The sequence below is a fragment of the Sciurus carolinensis genome, chromosome 3 (assembly GCF_902686445.1).
Source record: "Sciurus carolinensis chromosome 3, mSciCar1.2, whole genome shotgun sequence".
Lineage (NCBI taxonomy): Eukaryota > Metazoa > Chordata > Mammalia > Rodentia > Sciuridae > Sciurus > Sciurus carolinensis.
The window spans coordinates 37,167,925-37,187,566 of record NC_062215.1 but is presented as its reverse complement, the minus strand read 5'-3'; the positions used below and the strand labels follow the sequence as shown (position 1 = coordinate 37,187,566).

The window sequence follows — 19,642 nt, the reverse complement described above, 5'->3', positions numbered from 1 at the left end:
ATGAGGCATAAATTAATAGGATCATTAAAAACGATCCCTGTTGTCAACATTTGCATATAGTCATAATATAAAGACTGAAAGAAATGAAGTAACTTGCCCAAAGTCATGCTCATCATTCCCAGAGCAGCTGGTCTACCTGACTGCAAAGCCAGGATTTCCTTGGTGCTCCATGTCATATTTCTTTTCTTTTTGTACCAGGGATTGAACCCAGGGACACCGAACTGCTGAGCCACATCCTCAACCCTTTTTTATATTTTATTAGAGACAGGGTCTCACTGAGTTGCTTAGGGCCATGTTAAGTTGCTGAAGCTGGGTTTGAAGTCTCGATCCTCCTGCCTCAGCCTCTGGAATCACTGGGCTTACAGGCATGCACCACAGTGCCCAGCTCCATGTCATAATTCTTGAGAAAATAATTTCTCCTCCCAAATGAGGAATCTGCTTCTTCATAACAAAGAAATCAAGAGAGAGACTTCCAAGGTTGCTTTCAGTTCAACAGATTTTGACCTGCATGAGTTGATGAACTGTGGCTCTTGGATCAAATCCATCCAGCCAAATGTTTTTTCAAATAAAGTTTTATTGGAACACAGTCACACATATTCTTATTTGTATTGTCTGTAGCAGCAGAGTTGCGTAGTCATGACAAAGCTTGCATGGCTCACAAAGCCTAAAATACTTACTATCTATTCCTTTATGGAAGAAGTTTGCCCATTCTTAGAATATATTAGTCTATAGATTTTAAGGGTGATGAACTATACTTGGTGAACAGAAAAGATCCTGGAGGGCCACACATTACCTGTGAACACATGAAGGGGATAAGGAGGTGACTTCTACTGTTTACATTTTTTACTTTGAAATTATTTTTATTTTTTTACTGAGTTATGACTTACATATTGCAAACATTCATAATGACAATATTCACAAATCCTGCAGGTGTAGCCTAATGATGTAGCCACCCTTCTGATCAAAACACAGAACCTTTGTACCAACCCAGAAACTTTTACCTCTATGGGTTAGTTTTCCTACATTTTAAATTTATATAAATGGAATCACATAGCATATACACCTTTGTGTCTGGGAAAGTTGTTTTTAGACTATAATTTCCTTGCTGACAATCAGGGAAATCTGACAAGGATAAATAAGGAAACAAAAGTCATTCTTAACAGGATCATTCAAAGATGATCACCTATTTATTTAGTCAACTACGTTATTGAGTATCTTACCATGTATCTGCACCTCTCCAGGCAGTGAGGAGTAAGGCAGGTGAAGGTTCTGCCTCCCACGAAGATTATAGTCTGTGGTGTACTTTTTCATGGATCAGTCAAAAATTTCATGTCTACTACCACACAGAGGTTTGGCCAGTGTTCTTGGACCATCTATCTTCCCAAAGGCCTGAAAGGGGTTACCCCAGGAACTTAAGACCTTTTAGGAATTTTGAATCATAAAAAAGTTGGGGAATTTAAACAGTCATCTGACCTAACTGGTCAATTTTTGAAAGCAAAATCAGAGGCCCAGAGATGTTCACTAAAGTCTTTGAGAGAGGTGAAGACTCATCCAGAAAGGAGTGTTATACACAGAACTAGGACATCAGACTCCTGACCCTTAAGTCCAAAATGTTCTCTGGGATATGGCACTGCTTTCTAACACTAAGGCCTCCAACCTCCTTCAGACCAGGAGAGAGCGATATTTATGTTCTTCTCTGGAGATATTTCATTTTGATGCCTTCTAGACATTCTGCCAAATCAATGAGTAGAAGAGCAGAGATCAGAAAGACCTTTCACCTTTCTGTAGTGGAAGAGGGGTAACCAAGGAAAAGCAGGGGGACCATGTACACAAGCAGGAAAGAAAAAGAGGTGTGTTCACAGGAGCAGCATTCAGTATTCTATGAAATTACCAGCATGGTGCTCTGAAAAACTTCATAGAGTGACCCGCTCACTAGATTTACAATAATTTTTACACCAGGAACTTCATCTCCCATAGAAAACCTTGGGATTTGAATTACAAATTTATTATTTGGTAAAATAATGTGGTCTCTTCGAATTCAGTAACTCTTAAAAGCAATCTGGGAGGCCAGGCATGGTGGCACACATTTGTAATCCCAGCAACTCGGGAGGCTAAGGCAGGAGGATCCCAAATTCAAAGTCAGTCTCAGTGATTTAGCAAGACTCTAAGCAACCTAGCAAGACTCTGTCTCAAAATAAAAAATAAAAAGGGCTGGGGATGTGGCTCAGTGGTTAAGCACCTCTGGGTTCAATCCCTGGTACCAAAAACAAAAACAAAACCATTCTGGGAATATAAGAGCCCAAAGAGGTCAATTGCCTCACTGAGCATGTTTTCACGGTGTGTCCTTTTTCTGAATATGTGAAAACCTGCCACAGTCTGGGAGCCTGCAGTTCTTAAGTCATTTCATCTTCACAAAAACACAATACAGAGTTCTTATCCTTTTTGTAGATCTCTTGGACTCCAAAGCCCACCTTCTGTTCTTTGCTGTGTATCTTCCACCTCACTCCCATAGAATCTCCCTTCCAACTTTCCTTCTCCCAAACCATGAAAGTCAGACACTCTCCTCTTTCACCCTAAAGTCCTGCACTGAAGTCCTGAGTCCCAGTCTCAGCCCTTCCACTAATTTATTTCAGTGACTACAAGCAACCTCCTTACATTCTCCCATGTCTTATTTTCCCATATTTAAACTGGGGGTCACTATCTGAGTTCATCACTACTTTATACCATGTGAAACATAAGCAAAGATTGTTTTAATCACACCATGTCTTCCTCTATAGGGGGGAAGTTTCCTGAAGGGGTTCAGGAGATAGCTCATTTAATGAGCATCTACAACCTGAATCCTGAAGAACTATTTGCTGTCCTACTTATACTTTTCTTTTTAAATCTCTGTAGGAAGGGATAGGCATGGAATCGTCACAGATCTGTAGTCAAGATGACTTGGTAAGCACCTACACTGCACCAAGTGGCATATATAAGGTGGATATGGGCAGGAGGATCGCAGGAAGTTGCTGGGTATGAATGGCCAGATGACCTGCAAGACAGACCCCAACACTGAGAGGAAGTTTTTCCTGTATTTTGTGTGCAACTTCCTGCATTCAGATAAGGTGAATGGGGCTGGGGGAAGAATGGGTTTGCAGACACCTGAATTTTGAGAGAGAAGGAGGCCTGGCCGGCAGTCTAATGGGACACACGGCAGTTGGAAATACAAAGCTGTGCTGTCAAAGGGAAGCGATGACTGGCTTTTCAATGGGGTTTCCCAGGTTAATACAAAAACTTGATGCTTCTGTCATGATAGTAAGGAACAGAAAAACGATTATTGTCCAGGGACATTTACTCTGAACACATCATTATCCTACTTAAAGGGAGCTGGGGAGGCAGAGAAAGTTTTACTGGGTGGAAAAAATTTCAAGGATATGCCATATGTCACAACAAACTAGAAGACAAGGAGGTGAAATGAAAGGCCATGATGTCTATAAATTTATTACCCCTTTCTCAGGGAAAGGTCAGTGATGGGGGTAAACCTTCCCCAAGGCTCCATGTATACAACTTTTCCTCTTCATTCTGGCTTCAGGAACAGAAACCCAGGCACCTGTAGCCCAGCCTGCATTTGAAAGTGTCATCCTCTCTCCTTAGTAGCTTGTCCTTGGTCAGTCACATCACCAGCCTTTCTACATGGAGAAGATCTGATCCTGTACTTACCAGATGAAAGCTGATGGACCCTTCCTCCTCATCCTGAAATTCTTCTCTATCCCTAACCCAACCCTAACTTCCTCCTAATTTGCCTTCAAAGGAGGGAGAGGTAAGAGAATGTATTTAGAAGTTCCTTTGCAACTTTCCTGCAGATTCTGAATTTTTGTCCCTAATTTCTTTGCCGCTCCAAATCCAGCACTGCATCTCCCTGATTCTGAGAACTCTAAGCATCCAAAAGGGTTAGATTTTAATACTGGGAACAGGCCTCCTGCCCTTCCAGTCAGGAAAGTGTGAGCACTATTGTTAGACCAACGGTTTACACAGGTGGTCTCATTTAGCGAGTGCAGATCCCCTGCACCTTAGCTATAGGTATCCTTTTCACAGAGGAGGAAACTGAAGCTCAAAAAGGGGAACAGGTGTCCTGCCCCAGGAGCAACCGGTGGGTGGGATTCTAAGAAACCCCTTCCTCTGTTTTTTTTTTTTTTTTTTTTTTTTTTTGCAAATCAGGTCCCAGTCTGTAGGTTTGGGAGCCCTTACTTTGGCCCTCTTTTTCCCCTCAGCCTCCCAGGGAGGTGCGGCAGAAACTCCTGTAATACTGAAAGGCCAGTGGCTTCCTTCCGGGCCAGGCCTGGGTGGAAAAAAAACTTCTTTCAGTGGCTTGTGGGTGCCTTCTCTACTCCGCGGGCGCGCTGCCACGGTGACCTTGCATTTACAGAGAGCGTCTCTGGTCCCGGGCACCGAGGTTGTCCTGGAACAGAACAAACCAGAAATGAGTGGATCCGGGGGGAAAATTCGACTCCAACTGTCTATCCAGCCGCAGGCCAAGCTTTGCTTTCACTACTAGAAAGAAGTCCCCACAACCCTAGTTTTGCCTCCAAAGCGGAGCGCTTTGATATCTCGCGTTTAAACAAGAGAGTACCACCCGGGCGTCCAGCTCCCCCGCGGCTAGACCAGGCTGGGCGCTGGTGCGGCAGGCAGCTGGGGAAGCTCCACCTGGGCTACTCCCTCTGGCCGTAAATATGTCGGAGCTTATTTCCAAGCGTCCTCCCGGCTTCCTTCACCCCTTCCCTACGTTATCCTGGCCCGCAGTCCTACAATCCAAACCGTCAAACCTGGCCGGTGAGGGCCTGGGGCCTGGAGAGCAGCAACCGAGATAGAAATAAACGGCCTAACGCCACTCCACTTCCCCCGGGTCTCTGCGCCCATGCCCAAGGGTCAGTTTCTCCTGCGCTGGCCGGCTCTCCCGGTCTAACACCTGCGGTCGCGGTAGAGGCTGCAGTACTCTTCGCATCCTCTCCATCCCCTTCTTCCAAGAGTTCCCAACTTTATCCAGCTCTCACCTGAACCCCCGAAAGTCAGTTTCTTCTTTCTGGGCTGAAGCTGAGCCCGCCGCCAGTGGAAAAGCCCCCACGCCTAGGTTGCAAGCCACTTGCTTAACAAGTCCAAAGGTCAACTAAAGTTTGACTGATAAACAGAACCAGTAAAAGAAGGTCTTCAGACCCCCGGCGTGAGTACAATGGGCTCTGGCAAACCGAGCTCCTGGTCCGGGTCTCTGGCTCCCCACGACTGCCCCTTAGTCTCTCCCTCTCTCTCGGTTTCCCCCCCTCCCCACCACCATTTGCATCTTGCCGAAAGCTGGGCCCTTCCCACTAATTTGCATATCTTATATGGCCTAATGGTGGCGATCATGGCAAGTTAGAAGTTTTCTGACTCCTCTCGGAGGAGACTCCGGGACCCCGGGGAGTAACAGGTGTCTGGAGGCTGAAGGGTGGAGGGGTTCCAGAACTTGGGGCTTGCTTGTGAAATTCCCCTCCACCCTCCTCACTTGCACCCACCCACCCCTAACCCCCTTCTTTTCCGTCCTTGGAAAATGGTGTCGAAGCTCACATCGCTGCAGCAAGAACTCCTGAACGCCCTGCTGAGCTCCGGGGTCACCAAGGAGGTACTGATCCAGGCCTTGGAGGAGTTGCTGCCATCCCCGAACTTCGGGGTGAAACTGGAGACGCTGCCCCTTTCCCCTGGAAGCGGGGCAGATCCGGACACCAAGCCGGTCTTCCATACCCTCACCAATGGTCACGCCAAGGGCCGCTTGTCCGGGGACGAGGGCTCCGAAGACGGCGACGACTATGACACCCCTCCCATCCTCAAGGAGCTGCAGGCTCTCAACACCGAGGAGGCAGCGGAGCAGCGGGCCGAGGTGGACCGAATGCTCAGGTAGGCAGCAAGCTAGGTGCAGACTACAGACCTGTACCCGGTGCCCTGTGCTTGAAAGACCCTGGGCCGACCATTCTCTCCCTCTGTTTCCCTCCAGAGAAATCCCCCGGGGGGCGCTCCACTTCTCTCCCAACACCTGGACCCTTCCCAGTCCCTTACCCAGGCGACCCTAGGACCAAAGACTTCATCTGCCTTGACCCAGGCCAGAGTAGGAGACCCATGGGCCTTCCCAGTGGGACTGGTACTCGGTCCAAAAGAACCCGATGTGCGAAACCCTTTGCCTGGAGCTTTGACCCTGAAACTGAAGGTGCAGGTGGATGCAGTGATTTTCTCGGGAGCAGAGGCTTGCGACCCCACAAGCCGCAGGCCACGCATTTCCCCCGGCGCTGTCCGGGAAGCCACAGGCCGACCTCTGGAAGAGTGATCTGCAGTTCTTTACCAAAGGACAGGCAGCATTGGAGCTAGGATCTGGGAGGCGAGTTCTCTGGTGGGCAGCACCCTCCGCAGCAACTATGCACGGCTCGGGATTTTCTCGAATCCCTACGCTTGTTTAGATTTGTAAAGGGGAACTTTCGCCTGTAGGGAGAGGTGGACCCGCGCGGGGCAAAAGAAACCATGAATCTAAGCAAGCTGAGGTGGGTGGGGTAAATTAGGATAAGACCCCATTCGCAAAGACTTGGTCTCAATCTGAGGAAGCAGGGCTTGCATACATCTCGCCGCCAATTCTGCCCCGCGGAGAATTCAGGCAGGTTGGCGGTCTCTCCGGAGGCCGGGGTCGTTTGCTGGTCTTCCCCAAGCGACCTACGCTTTGACAGCTAGTTACTAATTATCCAAGGAGCCAAGCAGTTCCCTTAGATTGCACGTCGCTCGCCGGTCACTCAGCTTTAGGAAGGAACCCCTAGCTTGGCCTCCGACACTTAAGCGCCACCGCGGTTTCCAGGTTTCAGGAGCCCGTAACCGAAATCGTGTCCCGAACTCAGGTGGCCTGGGTCGCAAGCCCACAAGGCCAGTCTTTTGGAGCGCGATATGAACTTGTATTTGAATTTGTGCTCTGGGGATCCGGCGACTTGCCCTCCAGCCAAGGTTATCAGAGGGACTTCCAGATCCCCACTCCAAGATCCCCACTCCAAGAAAATGTTTTCCTATGATTTATAGACTGGAGGTTCTTCCCTCACCGTTTCCTCGCGTGGTGTGATTTCTCCCCCACCGAGGTTAGGGAGCAGGAATGTGTGAGTCGCGAAGGCTGAGAGGGGTCGTAGTAGAAGACCCTCAGAAAGTCTGGAGCGCCAGAGCGACCGGGAGGTTGTTGGCGGCCTGGCGTATCAACCAGGCTGCCGCCGCCGGCCATCCCGGCCTAGGCCCTTTCTGCCTGGCCGCAGGCGGCCGCTGCCTAGCGTGGCTCTGGGAGGAAACGGGAAACCCGAGGAGTACTGGGGCGCCCCTCCGCACGCGGTCCGGTTTGGGGCTGGACGCTGCAGAGATGTAACATAAACTGTAGCACGTGGAGTTGGGGTGTTATTAATTTATTTCTATAAATCATCAACAGAAAGATACACAAAGAGCCGTGATTAGGTTGAAACGAGAGGCGGGTTATTCATTGGTGAAGTTGTAAACGCGGCTTAGAAAGGGAAGGAAATAAAAACGCCGTCGCGGGGTTGCTCCCCAGGACACACGCACCGCGCTGCGGGGCGCGCCCCCAGGCCTCGGCGCCGCCCCAGCGCCCCAGCAGCAGGGCTTGGGCGGCCTGCGGAGCTCCAGGGCCGCGGACACCAGCAGGCCCAGGCGACCGAGAGCCAGGCCCGGTCCGGAGTCTCAAGACTCAGTCGGCTTTCCACCCCAAAGTGGGACGGGGAGGAGGGCTGGGGAGGCCGAGACCCTCGCTGAGGTAGGGACGCAGGACAGACCCCGAGGCTTTCCTCCCTTTCCCAGGAGAGTGCTGCCTTCTCTCCACCGCCCCCGGGAGTGTCGGACTTTATTAAAGCAATTTTTCAAGAAATTGCTAGCGGTTCCCAGGTGATTGCACAGTAGGCTCCAGAGCGCCAGGCAAACGCATTTTTCCTCCCACCCTGTTAGCTAAGGCGGAAAGAAAAGAAAAGGAAAAGGACTTTGTGGAGCGGTTGGATGCTTGTGGAGCTTGGACGCTCCACAAAGCAGATAGGCCAAAAAGGAAAGGTTGGGGACTGCGCGCTTCCCGGTCCCCGGTCCCCAGAGGAGCGGGCTGTCTTAGGAAGCCAGAGTCCAGGCTTCTTAACGAACGCTCGGCGAGCAGTATTGAGGCCCAGGTCTTTTCTGCTCCTGGGCAGCAAAGTCATTGTTTGAGAAGTGTGTCGGGCGGACAAAGCGGGCGCCGAGTCTGGCGTTTGACACCTGCGCTTGGAACACAATGGCCGCGCGCGCTCCTAGGAACAGTGCATTTAGCCGGGTCCGGAACACCTGAACTCTATTTTCAAATTAAAAAAAAAAAAAAAAAAAAAAAAAAAAGCGTAACCAGCCCTCTGAGCTCTTCCCAGTGAATGCACGTGAATTCTCATCTCAGAGAGGTATAAAGGTATAATAACTACGCCATCTTACCCCCAACTCCAGTGTTTTAATTTGGACTTAAATGTTGGGCCTCAATTTATAAGGTTTATTGTGAGTTTTGAAATATTATTATTTATTTAATCATCTCGATTGGGGAGCAAATACCCTCTTTTCACAGAACCATTCGCACTTAGATACACTATTTCGATAGATTGCTATGGGCACGCAAAATGAGCACAGGTAAAGAAATTTAAACAAAAGAAAAATAGCCAGAGGATCTGTTAAAGCAATACAGTATTAACTTTTAAAATCCAAATACTTTTTTCCTAGGTTTTGAAGCTATTATTCCTATCTGTTGAAAGTGTTTTCCACTTTAAAAATATCTGTGGAAATATTCACCAGAAATAAGCTTTTAAATGATCTCTGATGTTTACATGGATGTCCAAAATGCTTATTACCTTGTTTTTCTCTTAGCCAAAGTGAATTCTCCACGTTTGGAACTGGAACTCATTTTCTCTGTTTTTGTTCTTGTTTCTTCATTATGTTGTGTTCCTTGGAAGTACCTTTATAGACACTTGTGAAATTTGTTATTAACTAATATATCTGAAAAGTTTGCATTTCTGAAAAACGTCTTTTTCAAAGCCTAGGTTCTCATCTATTTAATATCAAGGACTTGCTAAAATAATCACAACTATGCAAACACTTATAAAATACATTTGATCACTGGAGATATTTTAATTCATCAAATAAAATTAATTTATTTGACAGAGGCACCATTTAGAAATAAATTGATTATACACTACAATAGTGCTTCTATTTTGCCCTCTGCTTTAACTCTGATTTTTATAGATTCATCTGAAACTAATTTCTACCCTTATTTTTATGTCCTATCAAAAGAATATGTATATATATCAACATATGGTAAAGGAATTTTTAAGTCACCTGTGTAGTTGCATTAATAAATTGCCTATGTGAATCACTTGCTTCTTGAATAATTTTGTTCTGTACTCTGCATTATCTTCTCTTTTTAAGTCTCCTATTCAATAAGCAAGAAGAGATATTAGAAAAGTTGAAAACATTTTAAATAAATAAACCCCAAAGGCACTAATACAAGTTTTTTTGCACACCTATGTGTAAGAGAAATGAAGAGTGTGACTACATTCCTAGCTCATGCTTGAAATTTGTGAGAAACATCACCTTCCAGATTCCCTTACCCTCTCAGAAGAGAAATGTAAGAATACAGGAAAGCAAAACGCTTGGAATCATTAATGTTTTACTCCAAAATTGAAATCATTCATCCCCATTAAGTTTTATTTGGGAGGCGGGGCTGAGGACAATTTTTTAAAAACTTTACTTGTCTTGCAAGTGGTGTGGTTCGTTAATCATGATATTTTGTGAAAACGTTTCCAAAACTCTGAAAGTTATTTGGTATTTGGCTAAGAAGTCCTCCTTGCCTCTCAGGAATCGGACACATACAATCCACCCCTATTTCCTTCCAGAAGGAAGGTAATTCAGGGGAGGTTTAAACAGAAATTAAGTGAATTCAGAAACTGAGATTATCCCCTATCATTATAGGACCAGTCTGCCTGGCCTCGAGTTTCCCAGTAGTTCTCTCGATTTTTAAGTCTCTCGAATTGTAGGAAAATGAGAGAAAGCAAAATAAAACAAGAGCTTGCTTTCTGCTTAATGAGCGTGCTCGTGGTCCTTGCTCATTCCTGAAGATAAGCAGTGATCTCTTTGCTGACATCAGAAGGCAAGGGATGTATCATACCAGGGACCTTCAATTTTTCTTCTATTTAGGTTTACTTTAGCCTCACAGCTCTCTCAAGGTTGTAGCTTGAACAGGTGGAGAAATACATGAAGACTGGTTTTCTATAGAGTGTAGGTAGAACCCTAGCAAGAGAAAATTTCTCCCCAGACATCTCCCACCAGCACCCTAACCATCTGCTTCTCTGTCTAGTGAGGACCCTTGGAGGGCTGCCAAAATGATCAAAGGCTACATGCAGCAACACAACATCCCCCAGAGGGAAGTGGTTGATGTCACGGGTCTGAACCAATCACACCTCTCCCAGCATCTCAACAAGGGCACCCCTATGAAGACCCAGAAGCGTGCTGCCCTGTACACCTGGTACGTCAGAAAGCAACGGGAGATCCTCCGACGTAAGTGTTCTATGCCTGCTTCCACCTCCACCTGGAGAGATCTTTGTTCTCACTCTGACTTCTGTGGGCTGCCTTGGTTTCCCCTTCATCATGAGGTACATTGTGAGCATTTGGCAAATATAGGAGGAAGGCAGGTGCATTTGACCTTCATAGTTGATACACAGTGGGTTCACTTGTATCATTTTCTTCTCTCCCAGCCCCTTACTATCCAGCTGGTTGATTTGCAAGGCTTCAGCATGTGCTATGTACCTTAAATATTTTGGTCCTTCTTTCTAATATTCTTTTCTTTGACACCAAATGGATAAAAGAGTGGAATATCTTCCACAAAGTAAATCCAGCACCCTGAGTAGGACTGAGTTCTGAAGCAATTTAAAGTACTTATTTTTACAAACATCAGTGGAGTTTGGGGACCTCAGCTGGTGACTCTGTCTAATGAAGAAGCTACTTATGACTGAGGAAGGGCACAATAAAAGTGCCTGCGCTTGGAACATTGACCCATCCATTCTTGTTATTCCCACTCTCATCCTAAAATTTTCTTTCTGTCCCAAGATTTCTTTTATGGAATGATTCTGAAAGGTCTTTGGTTTGAATTCTAGGGAAGCTAGCACACTGCATTGGAATGACAACAGTACAAATAGCACATTGTCTTTTAATTTTAGGGAAGTATACTTTGACATCACACTTTCATTGAGTTTGACCTGGCCCGCTTCCTAGGAAAATTTTGTGTCTGTTGTCACTTTCCCCACATACCATTCTCTGGGCCATGGCCACCTCTGTCTTTGTCAGATGTTCATTTCCACCACTTTTGGGGAAGAGTGTTTGGTTGTTTTCCCCCCACTCTTGCTGGATGGTCACTTAAAAATCAGTCTGGTATTTTGTTACACACTGCTCTGAAGCAATCGTGTCTGTCTTTGTGGGCTCAGTGTCTGTGGGTTGGAAAGGCCTTTCCCATGGAAGAAAAGGTTCTAGGCATTCATCTCGTGTGCACGGTGTTTGCTCTTTTGTTGGAAGCATTACATGGATAGAGGAGAAGAAGTCAAATGAGAACCATCTGTAACTTAGCTGGGGAGGTCTTTTAAACTATGGGTTGACCCCCATCTATGTTGACTAGTTCTTGAAGAATTTGTGTTCCTGACATGAATCAACTCTGTAGTCCCTGCAAAGTCCTAGAAAATTCTCTGGAGCCACAGTCTCCAAAGGCCAAAGAACTGTTGGGGGTTCACTCTGCCCCATCTCTAGTTTGCTGCCTCTCTGTGTTTACTGGGAGTTCCTTCAGAAAGGAGAGGGAGGTAGGAAAGGCTGGCTGGACCTTCTAAAAAGACAGAAGTCCCAGATTCTTAAGATGCTCAAGAAGGGACAGTTTACAAAGGCTGATGGCAGGGTTTGCAAGGGACTTTTTGTTGTCATTGTCATTGATTTTAAGTCACAGGAGACATAAAGCTTAAGAAACATTTCTTCCCTTTGTTAATATCATACATGCACCTATTATGTGCCAAACACCATGCCAGACTGTGGGACACACAGGTCCTTTCCTCCAGAGACTTACAATCCACTGAGGGAGTTGAAATGTTTGGGTAAATAATGACAGCTGCTTCTAAGAGCTGTTATAAATGTGTACACAAGGGGCTGAAGGGGAATTACTAAATCAACTGGAGACATCATGGAGGGCTTCCTAGAGGAGGTGATATTTGAATCAAATCTTGAAGGATAAAGACGAGACACATAGCATGGGAAAAAAATTAGGAAGGGAGATAAATAAAAGAACACAAGTGAATGGGGTGAGTGGAAAGAGAAAGAGGGAGGGAGAATGAAAAAAAATGGTACATGTTTGCAGATTTTCATGAAAAACTAAAACTAGTAAATGGTAATATTCATGGGCCTGTCTGCACACATAGAGTCTCCTTGTCCAAACTACACCCCAAGCCTATAAAGAGGGTGCTTAAACCAACTTCTCCAAGTTAATTTTTATGAGCAATGAACATTTTCTACTTCCCTCCCACTCCCAGTGAATCCAAAAGGAAGTGGGGAATTGGAGGTGGCTGGAGGACATGTGGGAGTCTAGTTCTTCAAGAACTGAGAGGGAGGGCTGGAGAGATAGCTCAGTTGGTAGAGTGCTTACCTGTCAAGCACAAGGCCCTGGGTTCAATCCCCAGCTCAAGGCCCTGGGTTCAATCCCCAGCTCCGCAAAAACCAACCAACCAAACAAACAGAACTGAGAGACAAGCCCCTGAGGTACTGACTAAGGTGAGTGGCTCTGCATGTTTCTGAGCGCACCTGCAGACAAATTCCCCTGGCTGATCCAGGCATGCTCTTGAGTTCTGACCACCATTCAGGCTGCTGCTTCCCAAAGGCAGGTGACTGAGGCAGCCCCCACACTACAGGAGGCTGTATCTCCCCTGAAGCTTCAGAAGTCAGTTTTATCACCTCTGCAGAAGTCAGATTTGAGGAGTTTGGGAGTATATTGTTTAGGTTTTCTTTTTAGTCATACGTGATTCATAAGCAGGTGGATAACTACTCTGAACCTCAGTTTCTTCATCTGTAAAATGGAAATAGTAATATTTCCATTTATTACTTCTCCCATAGAGAGGCTGTGAGAATTGGATGAAGTCATACATTGAGAGGATATTGCACAAAACCTGTCACCATGGAAATAACTCGCTACACATCAACCATTATGACACTGTTTGCCTCAAATGAAAAATCTTACATTGAACCTGGATCCTTGGGATTATCCTCATGGGCTTTGGCTATTTCTCATGGACAGGTGCCATGCCAGCCCACGGAGTGGAGAGAAAACATTGAGCAGACAGCCTCGCCTTGTGCAGGCAACTTCTCTCTCCCCTTTTGATCAAATAATACAAGCAGGGTGAAAGCACTTTGAAAAGTATGACCACCATAGTAATTGGGGTCACCATCATTGTCCCGACCAGGGGTTAATGTGCTTAAAGACTGTTTAGTGCCCCTTCAGCTTTCAGCCAGTCCCATTCCACAAGTGGGGAGGCTGAGTGACCAGGAAGTTAAGCAACCCACCTGGCACACAACATTATCACAAGAAGCCAGTAACTTCTTCCTTCTAACTTTACCAGAGACTATTTTAGGTCTCTACAGGCATTGTCGGGCACCAGAGAAAACAGCCCTAAGATGGTCTGAGAATCATCCAAAGTGGGTGAGGACCAAATCAAAGGTGCCAGTGATAGGTTCAGTCCATCTGCCAGGGGGTCGACTCAGGAGCTGGCCACTGCTTAATAAGCCAAAGTCCACCCACCTGCAGTTGAGATCCTGGGTCCAGGTTGGTTAGGTGCCCACTGTCTCCTGGTGATGGAAATGGATTCTTAGGTAATAAGTTCCCAACTGATGGTGGAAAGTGGACTAGAGGACCACACTGGGAAGGGTGTTGTAGAGGAGTTTCAGCCATGAAGTAGTGACTTTTGAACCTTGAGGATTTGGGGTCCAGTTGTCCAGAGGAACAGGAAAGATAATGTTTTAAAACGATGATGTAACCAGATGTGGTAGCTCAAGCCTGTAATCCCAGCTACTCAGGCGTTGAGACAGGAGGATCACAAGTTCAAGTCTAGTCAGCACAACTTAGCGAGATCCTTTCTCAAAATAAAATTTAAAAATGACTGGGGGTATAGCTCAGTGGCACAGGGCCTCTAGGTTCCATCTCCAGTCCTGAAAAAAGAAATGACAGTCCCTTAAGTAGTTACCTCAGGGGTCTGGAGGTTGTGGCTGCCAATACTCTGAGATCTGAAGGAGTGAATTTAGGAACTGAGAAAGGAAAACATCAAAGTCCAGAACGTGGGGACCAGGAGCTAGAAAATAAATTTATTATGTGTCCTTGCTCAACAGAGTGCTTGGCCTCTATATCTAGCCATCTGTAAAAAGGAATCAATTACCCCTGATGAACCCTGCTTCATGCAGAAGCGAAGAAGAGGACACTATAACCCTCTGTAATAAAGTGAATATAAAATTTTATAATCTGGGTCAAGTTGCCATTTTTTTTGTTCATTCAACAAAAATATGTATGCCTGGGTCCTGGAAGTGGACAGACAGGGAACACCATTCCTTCTATGTGTATCTTTCTCCAACTCATTCAACCTCATTCCTAGAAAGGTTCTGTGGTCCAGTCTCTACACTTTCCATCTTTTAGATTTATTAACAAATCTAAGATTTTTCCATCTTGGTTTGTCTCACTCATAAAATGCACACACACCATTGCTTTTGAAATTATACTTGAAATCTAAAGTGCATCTTCTCTTTTTAATACAAAGCTCCAGGTATGTTTATTTCCAAGCATCATTTAAAAGGTTTTGGGCTTTGTATTTTTCTAAGACTTATAGCATGCAGATGCCTAGGATATGTGAATGAGACAGGAAAGGCAGGGAGGGCTATCTGCAGTCTCTGAATGTGTTGTGTCCGTATAAATTGCATCTTTGAGCAGTTTCCTCCTGGACCTGAGAATGGGCTGGGATCAATCCCTTGTCATCAGCATACAAGAGTTCAGGATTCAGACTGTTGCTTCAAGTTTGAGGGCCAGTGAACCAAAGGAAAAAATTAATCTTAAAACAATGGCTGGCTACATTTGAGCTTCTTCAGGAAGGAAAGGAACAGAGTGGCTTTGCTGGAGCAACTGAGGTGGGCGGTGAGCGACTTGGCACAAGGCCTCCCCTCGGGAGCCCCACATGTATTCACAGCACCTTGCAAAGCGTAGGGGAGAGGAATTATGGGGTCTTTGTCTGTCCGTCTGTCTGTCTGTCTGTCTGCTGGGTGAAGGCTACAGGCCCTATCAAATCTACTCCTTTCTCTTTTCAGAGTTCAACCAGACAGTCCAGAGCTCTGGAAATATGACAGACAAAAGCAGTCAGGATCAGCTGCTGTTTCTCTTTCCAGAGTTCAGTCAACAGAGCCAGGGGCCTGGGCAGTCCGACGACGCCTGCTCTGAGCCCACCAACAAGAAGATGCGACGTAACCGGTTCAAATGGGGGCCCGCGTCCCAGCAAATCTTGTACCAGGCCTACGACCGGCAAAAGAACCCCAGCAAGGAAGAGAGGGAGGCCTTAGTGGAGGAGTGCAACAGGTAACCACACCAGAAGCCCACCTGCATGGGCAGGCAAGCCTGTGGACCCAAGATCTGGGATATTGAGACTCTGATGGTCCACATAAGTGTGGCTAAGCAGATTTCCCAAAGTGTGTTCCACAGAACCCTCATTTCAATTTATTGAGAAATAAGTTTGAGAAACATCATCTGGAAACTTAGAGAGTCAGAGCAAATGTTAATATATTAATAGCTCTGAGAAGCCTTCCAGCTAAGAAACCCACGGAGCGTTGTTGGTCTTTAACCATGACATCTTTCTTCTATGGAATACTTACTAATACCCCCATGAATTATTATTCTGAGAAGATACTCTGGAGAATTCTGGTATAAAATATGACTCCAGTGAAGTGAAAAATCGTTTCTTTGACCTCCTTACAGGCCAGGGCAAAACTATTCCTGAGCCACAGATTCTGGCTCTGGCCTCCACCAATTGTTGTATACCCATTGGTCCAAAAGGAGACTTGGCAGGAGAGTAAGAATTAGTCGAACGTGTTCAGTCCACTCTGCCCGCACTGACTCATTAGAGTTCTTTTTGTATCTTAATAACTGTGTATTTTTAAGAAAGAACTGTTGGATATCCTTGGGATATCTTTTTGTTTCATTCCTGCCCTATTCTCCCTGGCTCCATTATTGACTTTCTAAAAAACCTCTCTTTACTCTGGCCATGGCCTGTGGGCCCTTCCTCTGTCTCTGGGTTGGTTGGCTTGGGCAGTGGTGGGATGAGGCCAGGAAGCCCAGGCTGGAAGCAGAGAGGCAGAGCAATGGCCTGTGCATGCCACAGGGTCCTCAGGTGTGCTGGTGAAAATTCCCCCAGCATCTAGTGGTATCTAAAAGTATCACCCAAGCCTGGGTTTGGGGTTTAATCATCACTAATAAAAATAGAGACCAGCCATCTCCAGCTGCCTTCCTTTATATCCCACCCAGTCTGTACTTTGCAGGAGGTTCTTGGGTAAGAATAAGGAATCTGGCTTTCCTGACACCCTTTTGGGGTGTCCAAACTCTAAAAGCGCAGAAGTCATCTCATAGTTCTGGAAGAATGGCCAAATAAGGAGATATCAGGAAACCTTACCTGGCCCCTTCCCCTGAACTAGCTTTCTTCTTAGGTGCCGCACCAGAGACCCAAGCCCCTGCCTTCCAGGGCTGCACAGCTTGCTCTGTGCCTGTGCTAAGGCCTCCCCTGGTCATCCTCTTCAGATAACTACATGGCTTGGCCTTTTCTTAGGACAGGGTCTTCCGCAGTCCCCCATTCAACCATCGACCTCCACACGCTCCTAACCAAGACTCTACAGTTGTATTCTTGGGGCCAAGCACTAGGAACCCTCCTCCCTCCCACCCCCCACCATTCTCACCATCCCCCCTCTGTCCGTTCCAGGGCAGAATGTTTGCAGCGAGGTGTCTCCCCCTCTAAAGCCCATGGCCTGGGTTCCAACCTAGTCACCGAGGTCCGTGTCTACAACTGGTTTGCAAACCGTAGGAAGGAGGAGGCATTCCGGCAGAAGCTGGCCATGGATGCCTATAGCTCCAACCAGACGCACAGCCTGAACCCCTTGCTTACGCACAGCTCCCCCCACCACCAGCCCAGCACCTCTCCTCCAAACAAGCTGCCAGGTAAGCAGGGTTTGGGCCTCACTGCACCGGACCTCACCATCCTGGTCCTCCCCACTGGTCTCATCTGGTTCAACATTTTTTCAGAGGAGTGAATGTTTGAGGATGGCCCTCGAGCTGGTCTCCTATTGCCAGAATATTCTTGTGAAAAGGATCTTCCAAATCCTGGCTCAAGCTTTAGGAGTGAGGGATAGCTTGGCCTCCAAGGAGCCCTGTGCCTGATTCACCATTCCCGTTCTTCTGCCTGTGTGGCTGCTGACTCAGCTGATCAGAGTCTGCCCCCAAAAGGCTGCATTGTCAGTATCAGGTTCAAGCTGCAGACAGAAGGTTTGCAGACGAGCATCACCAATTCCTGTGATGGAGAATGGCATCCTGGATACCCTCTGCCATCCCCAGTCATGTCCTACACTAGAACTCTCTCCAGCTCCAGCAGAAGTCACCCAGTGGCCTTTAGGGAAGGACCTCTTAGTGGCAGCCTCTGGTTGTAGGCTTTTTGGTTTCCATGGTTAGGGCAGGGTCTGTCACTCAATCTGTTCAACGATGAGTTGGCCAAAACTGACAGAGTTCCTCTTGTGTGCCAGGCCCAGGCCTGGATTAGGATGTCCCTGCTGCAGGGTTTGGGTTTGTCAGAATGGAACCTTACATCCTCGCTGTGGGAAAGCACCCCTATACTCTGAGTGCTACCTTGGACACAGCTGCACCTTAATTCTTCCAGGAAAACTGGCTTCCCAGAAGTGATGTGCTTATTTGGGTCTGTTTGGTACCATGTTGACAAAGTGTGTCACAGGCTCGTACTCTTAGAAAGGGAAAGCTTGTGCAGGGAAGCCAGCAACTGTTTGTAACTCAGGTGGTTCTGAAACCTCTTCCTCCTCTTGCTTGCTAGTTGCCCTTCTGATGGGAAAGGCCTAAGACCTAGGACCTGACCCAAGTGTTGGGGTGACCCATGTCACCAGGACAGGCTCAGGGTCACCATCTGGGCAGTATGTGCAGTATACAAACATTCGTTCTGAGCATGCTGCAGTCATGGCACGAACTCTTCAGTGGGCTCTGTGAACCTGATCGTTCCCAGCAGGCACCTGAGCCTGGGCTGGAGTTTCTCTGGGTCCTGCTTCCACAGAAAGGAAGGGCTCAGGTATACAGAAGAAAGTTTGGGTTATTCTTGAGAGATAGGGACGCCTCCAGGAAAATGCCAGCCTCATCGCAAAGAAACCTAGGCTCTTTAAGGCAGTTCAAAGCAGGGTTCAAAGGGCAGGTAGATGGCGTGTGGCCTGCATGGAGAGGGACGGGAGTACTTGCCACTGTGGTGATCCACAGGGCTGACTTGAAGCTGCAGGGGGCGTGGTTGGAGCGAGGAGCATTGTTGGAAAGACAATGGCCATTGTGCTGGGACCTGTGATCTCCACACCAAAGTCAGGGAGCCTGCAAGCCAAACAAAGGCCAGCAGCTTTTTGACAAGCTGGGGTTGTGCTGAGGTCACCACAGGGTCGTTAGCTCAGGCTTTCTGTATCCTGACAAGAGATACAGAGAACTAGGGCTAGAGAAACCGGGAGCAGGTACTAGAAAGAGAGTGAGGGGTGGCGGGGGCAGGAAACAGCCTAGATACCCCTCGGATGGAAATCTAATTCTCTGGAGTGTCCCAGAAGTCTGGACCTTTTGTATAAATCATGGAATGATAGAAACCAAAGGGAATTCAAAGAGAAAAACTGAGACCCAGAAAGAAGTAGTAATTTGGCAAGCCACCAAACAATGGTAGCAAACAAGGACTGGATCTCAGGTCTGCTGACCCCCATGCTGTACTTTCCCCTCAATACACACATTACCATGTCCCCACAACAATGCCAGGAACTCACAGCCCTTCCCTCTCGGAACTTGTTCATAGGGAAGATATTACACATGGCACCCCCAGAACTAGCTGGGGATCAGTGTTATCTGTGGCGGCTTCCTGTGTCTTTCTAGGGAGGGAAAAATCCTACTGCTATTTCTGGAGCAACATTTTTGGGTCTTTGTGCCTATAGTCAGTGGCTCCTTTTCCTCTGCCATAATTCTCACTCAGGGCTCATCAAGGGAGTCATATTCCCAAGTCCAGGGACTGGATTCTCTGGGTATAATTTTGAATCTCAGTTCTAATCAGCCAGGTTATGAATGTGGCTAATTCACATAACTTCTCTGAGTTTCCTGTCTGTAAAATAGAGAAGTAGTACCTCACAGTGCACATGAGGATTAAATGTTTTCCACCTTCCCCCCCCCAAAAAACCCACACTTATCATCATCACTGCCAGAAGGTTCAACAAGAAGCAACAGAAAGAATGAGAGGCAGCACAAATCTATTTTCTTCTTACTTTCACACACTGGGGCATT

The 19,642-nt window shown here is 46.9% G+C and overlaps 1 protein-coding gene and 1 long non-coding RNA gene across 5 annotated transcripts in view; one reads left to right on the top strand and one right to left on the bottom strand.

Moving 5' to 3' along the window:
- Positions 1-594: 594 nt before the first annotated feature.
- On the bottom strand, positions 595-5,268 carry LOC124980917 (uncharacterized). Its single transcript, XR_007107891.1, has 3 exons — positions 5,031-5,268; positions 1,221-4,438; positions 595-793 (listed from the first exon to the last, which is right to left on the bottom strand). It is a non-coding gene; the product is annotated as an uncharacterized LOC124980917 (long non-coding RNA).
- The window catches only part of Hnf1b (HNF1 homeobox B), a 52,483-nt gene continuing 38,029 nt past the window's right edge, over positions 5,189-19,642 (top strand). The window contains exons 1-4 of one of the 4 annotated variants that reach the window (XM_047546978.1): positions 5,189-5,904; positions 10,385-10,584; positions 15,475-15,661; positions 17,052-17,287. In XM_047546978.1, the coding sequence (XP_047402934.1) occupies positions 5,561-5,904; positions 10,385-10,584; positions 15,475-15,661; positions 17,052-17,287 (967 nt within the window). In that variant the 5' untranslated portion in view covers positions 5,189-5,560. Of the gene's footprint in view, positions 5,905-10,384; positions 10,585-15,396; positions 15,662-17,051; positions 17,288-19,642 lie in introns of all 4 variants that reach the window. The other 3 variants (XM_047546977.1, XM_047546976.1, XM_047546975.1) reach the window with 3 other exon arrangements.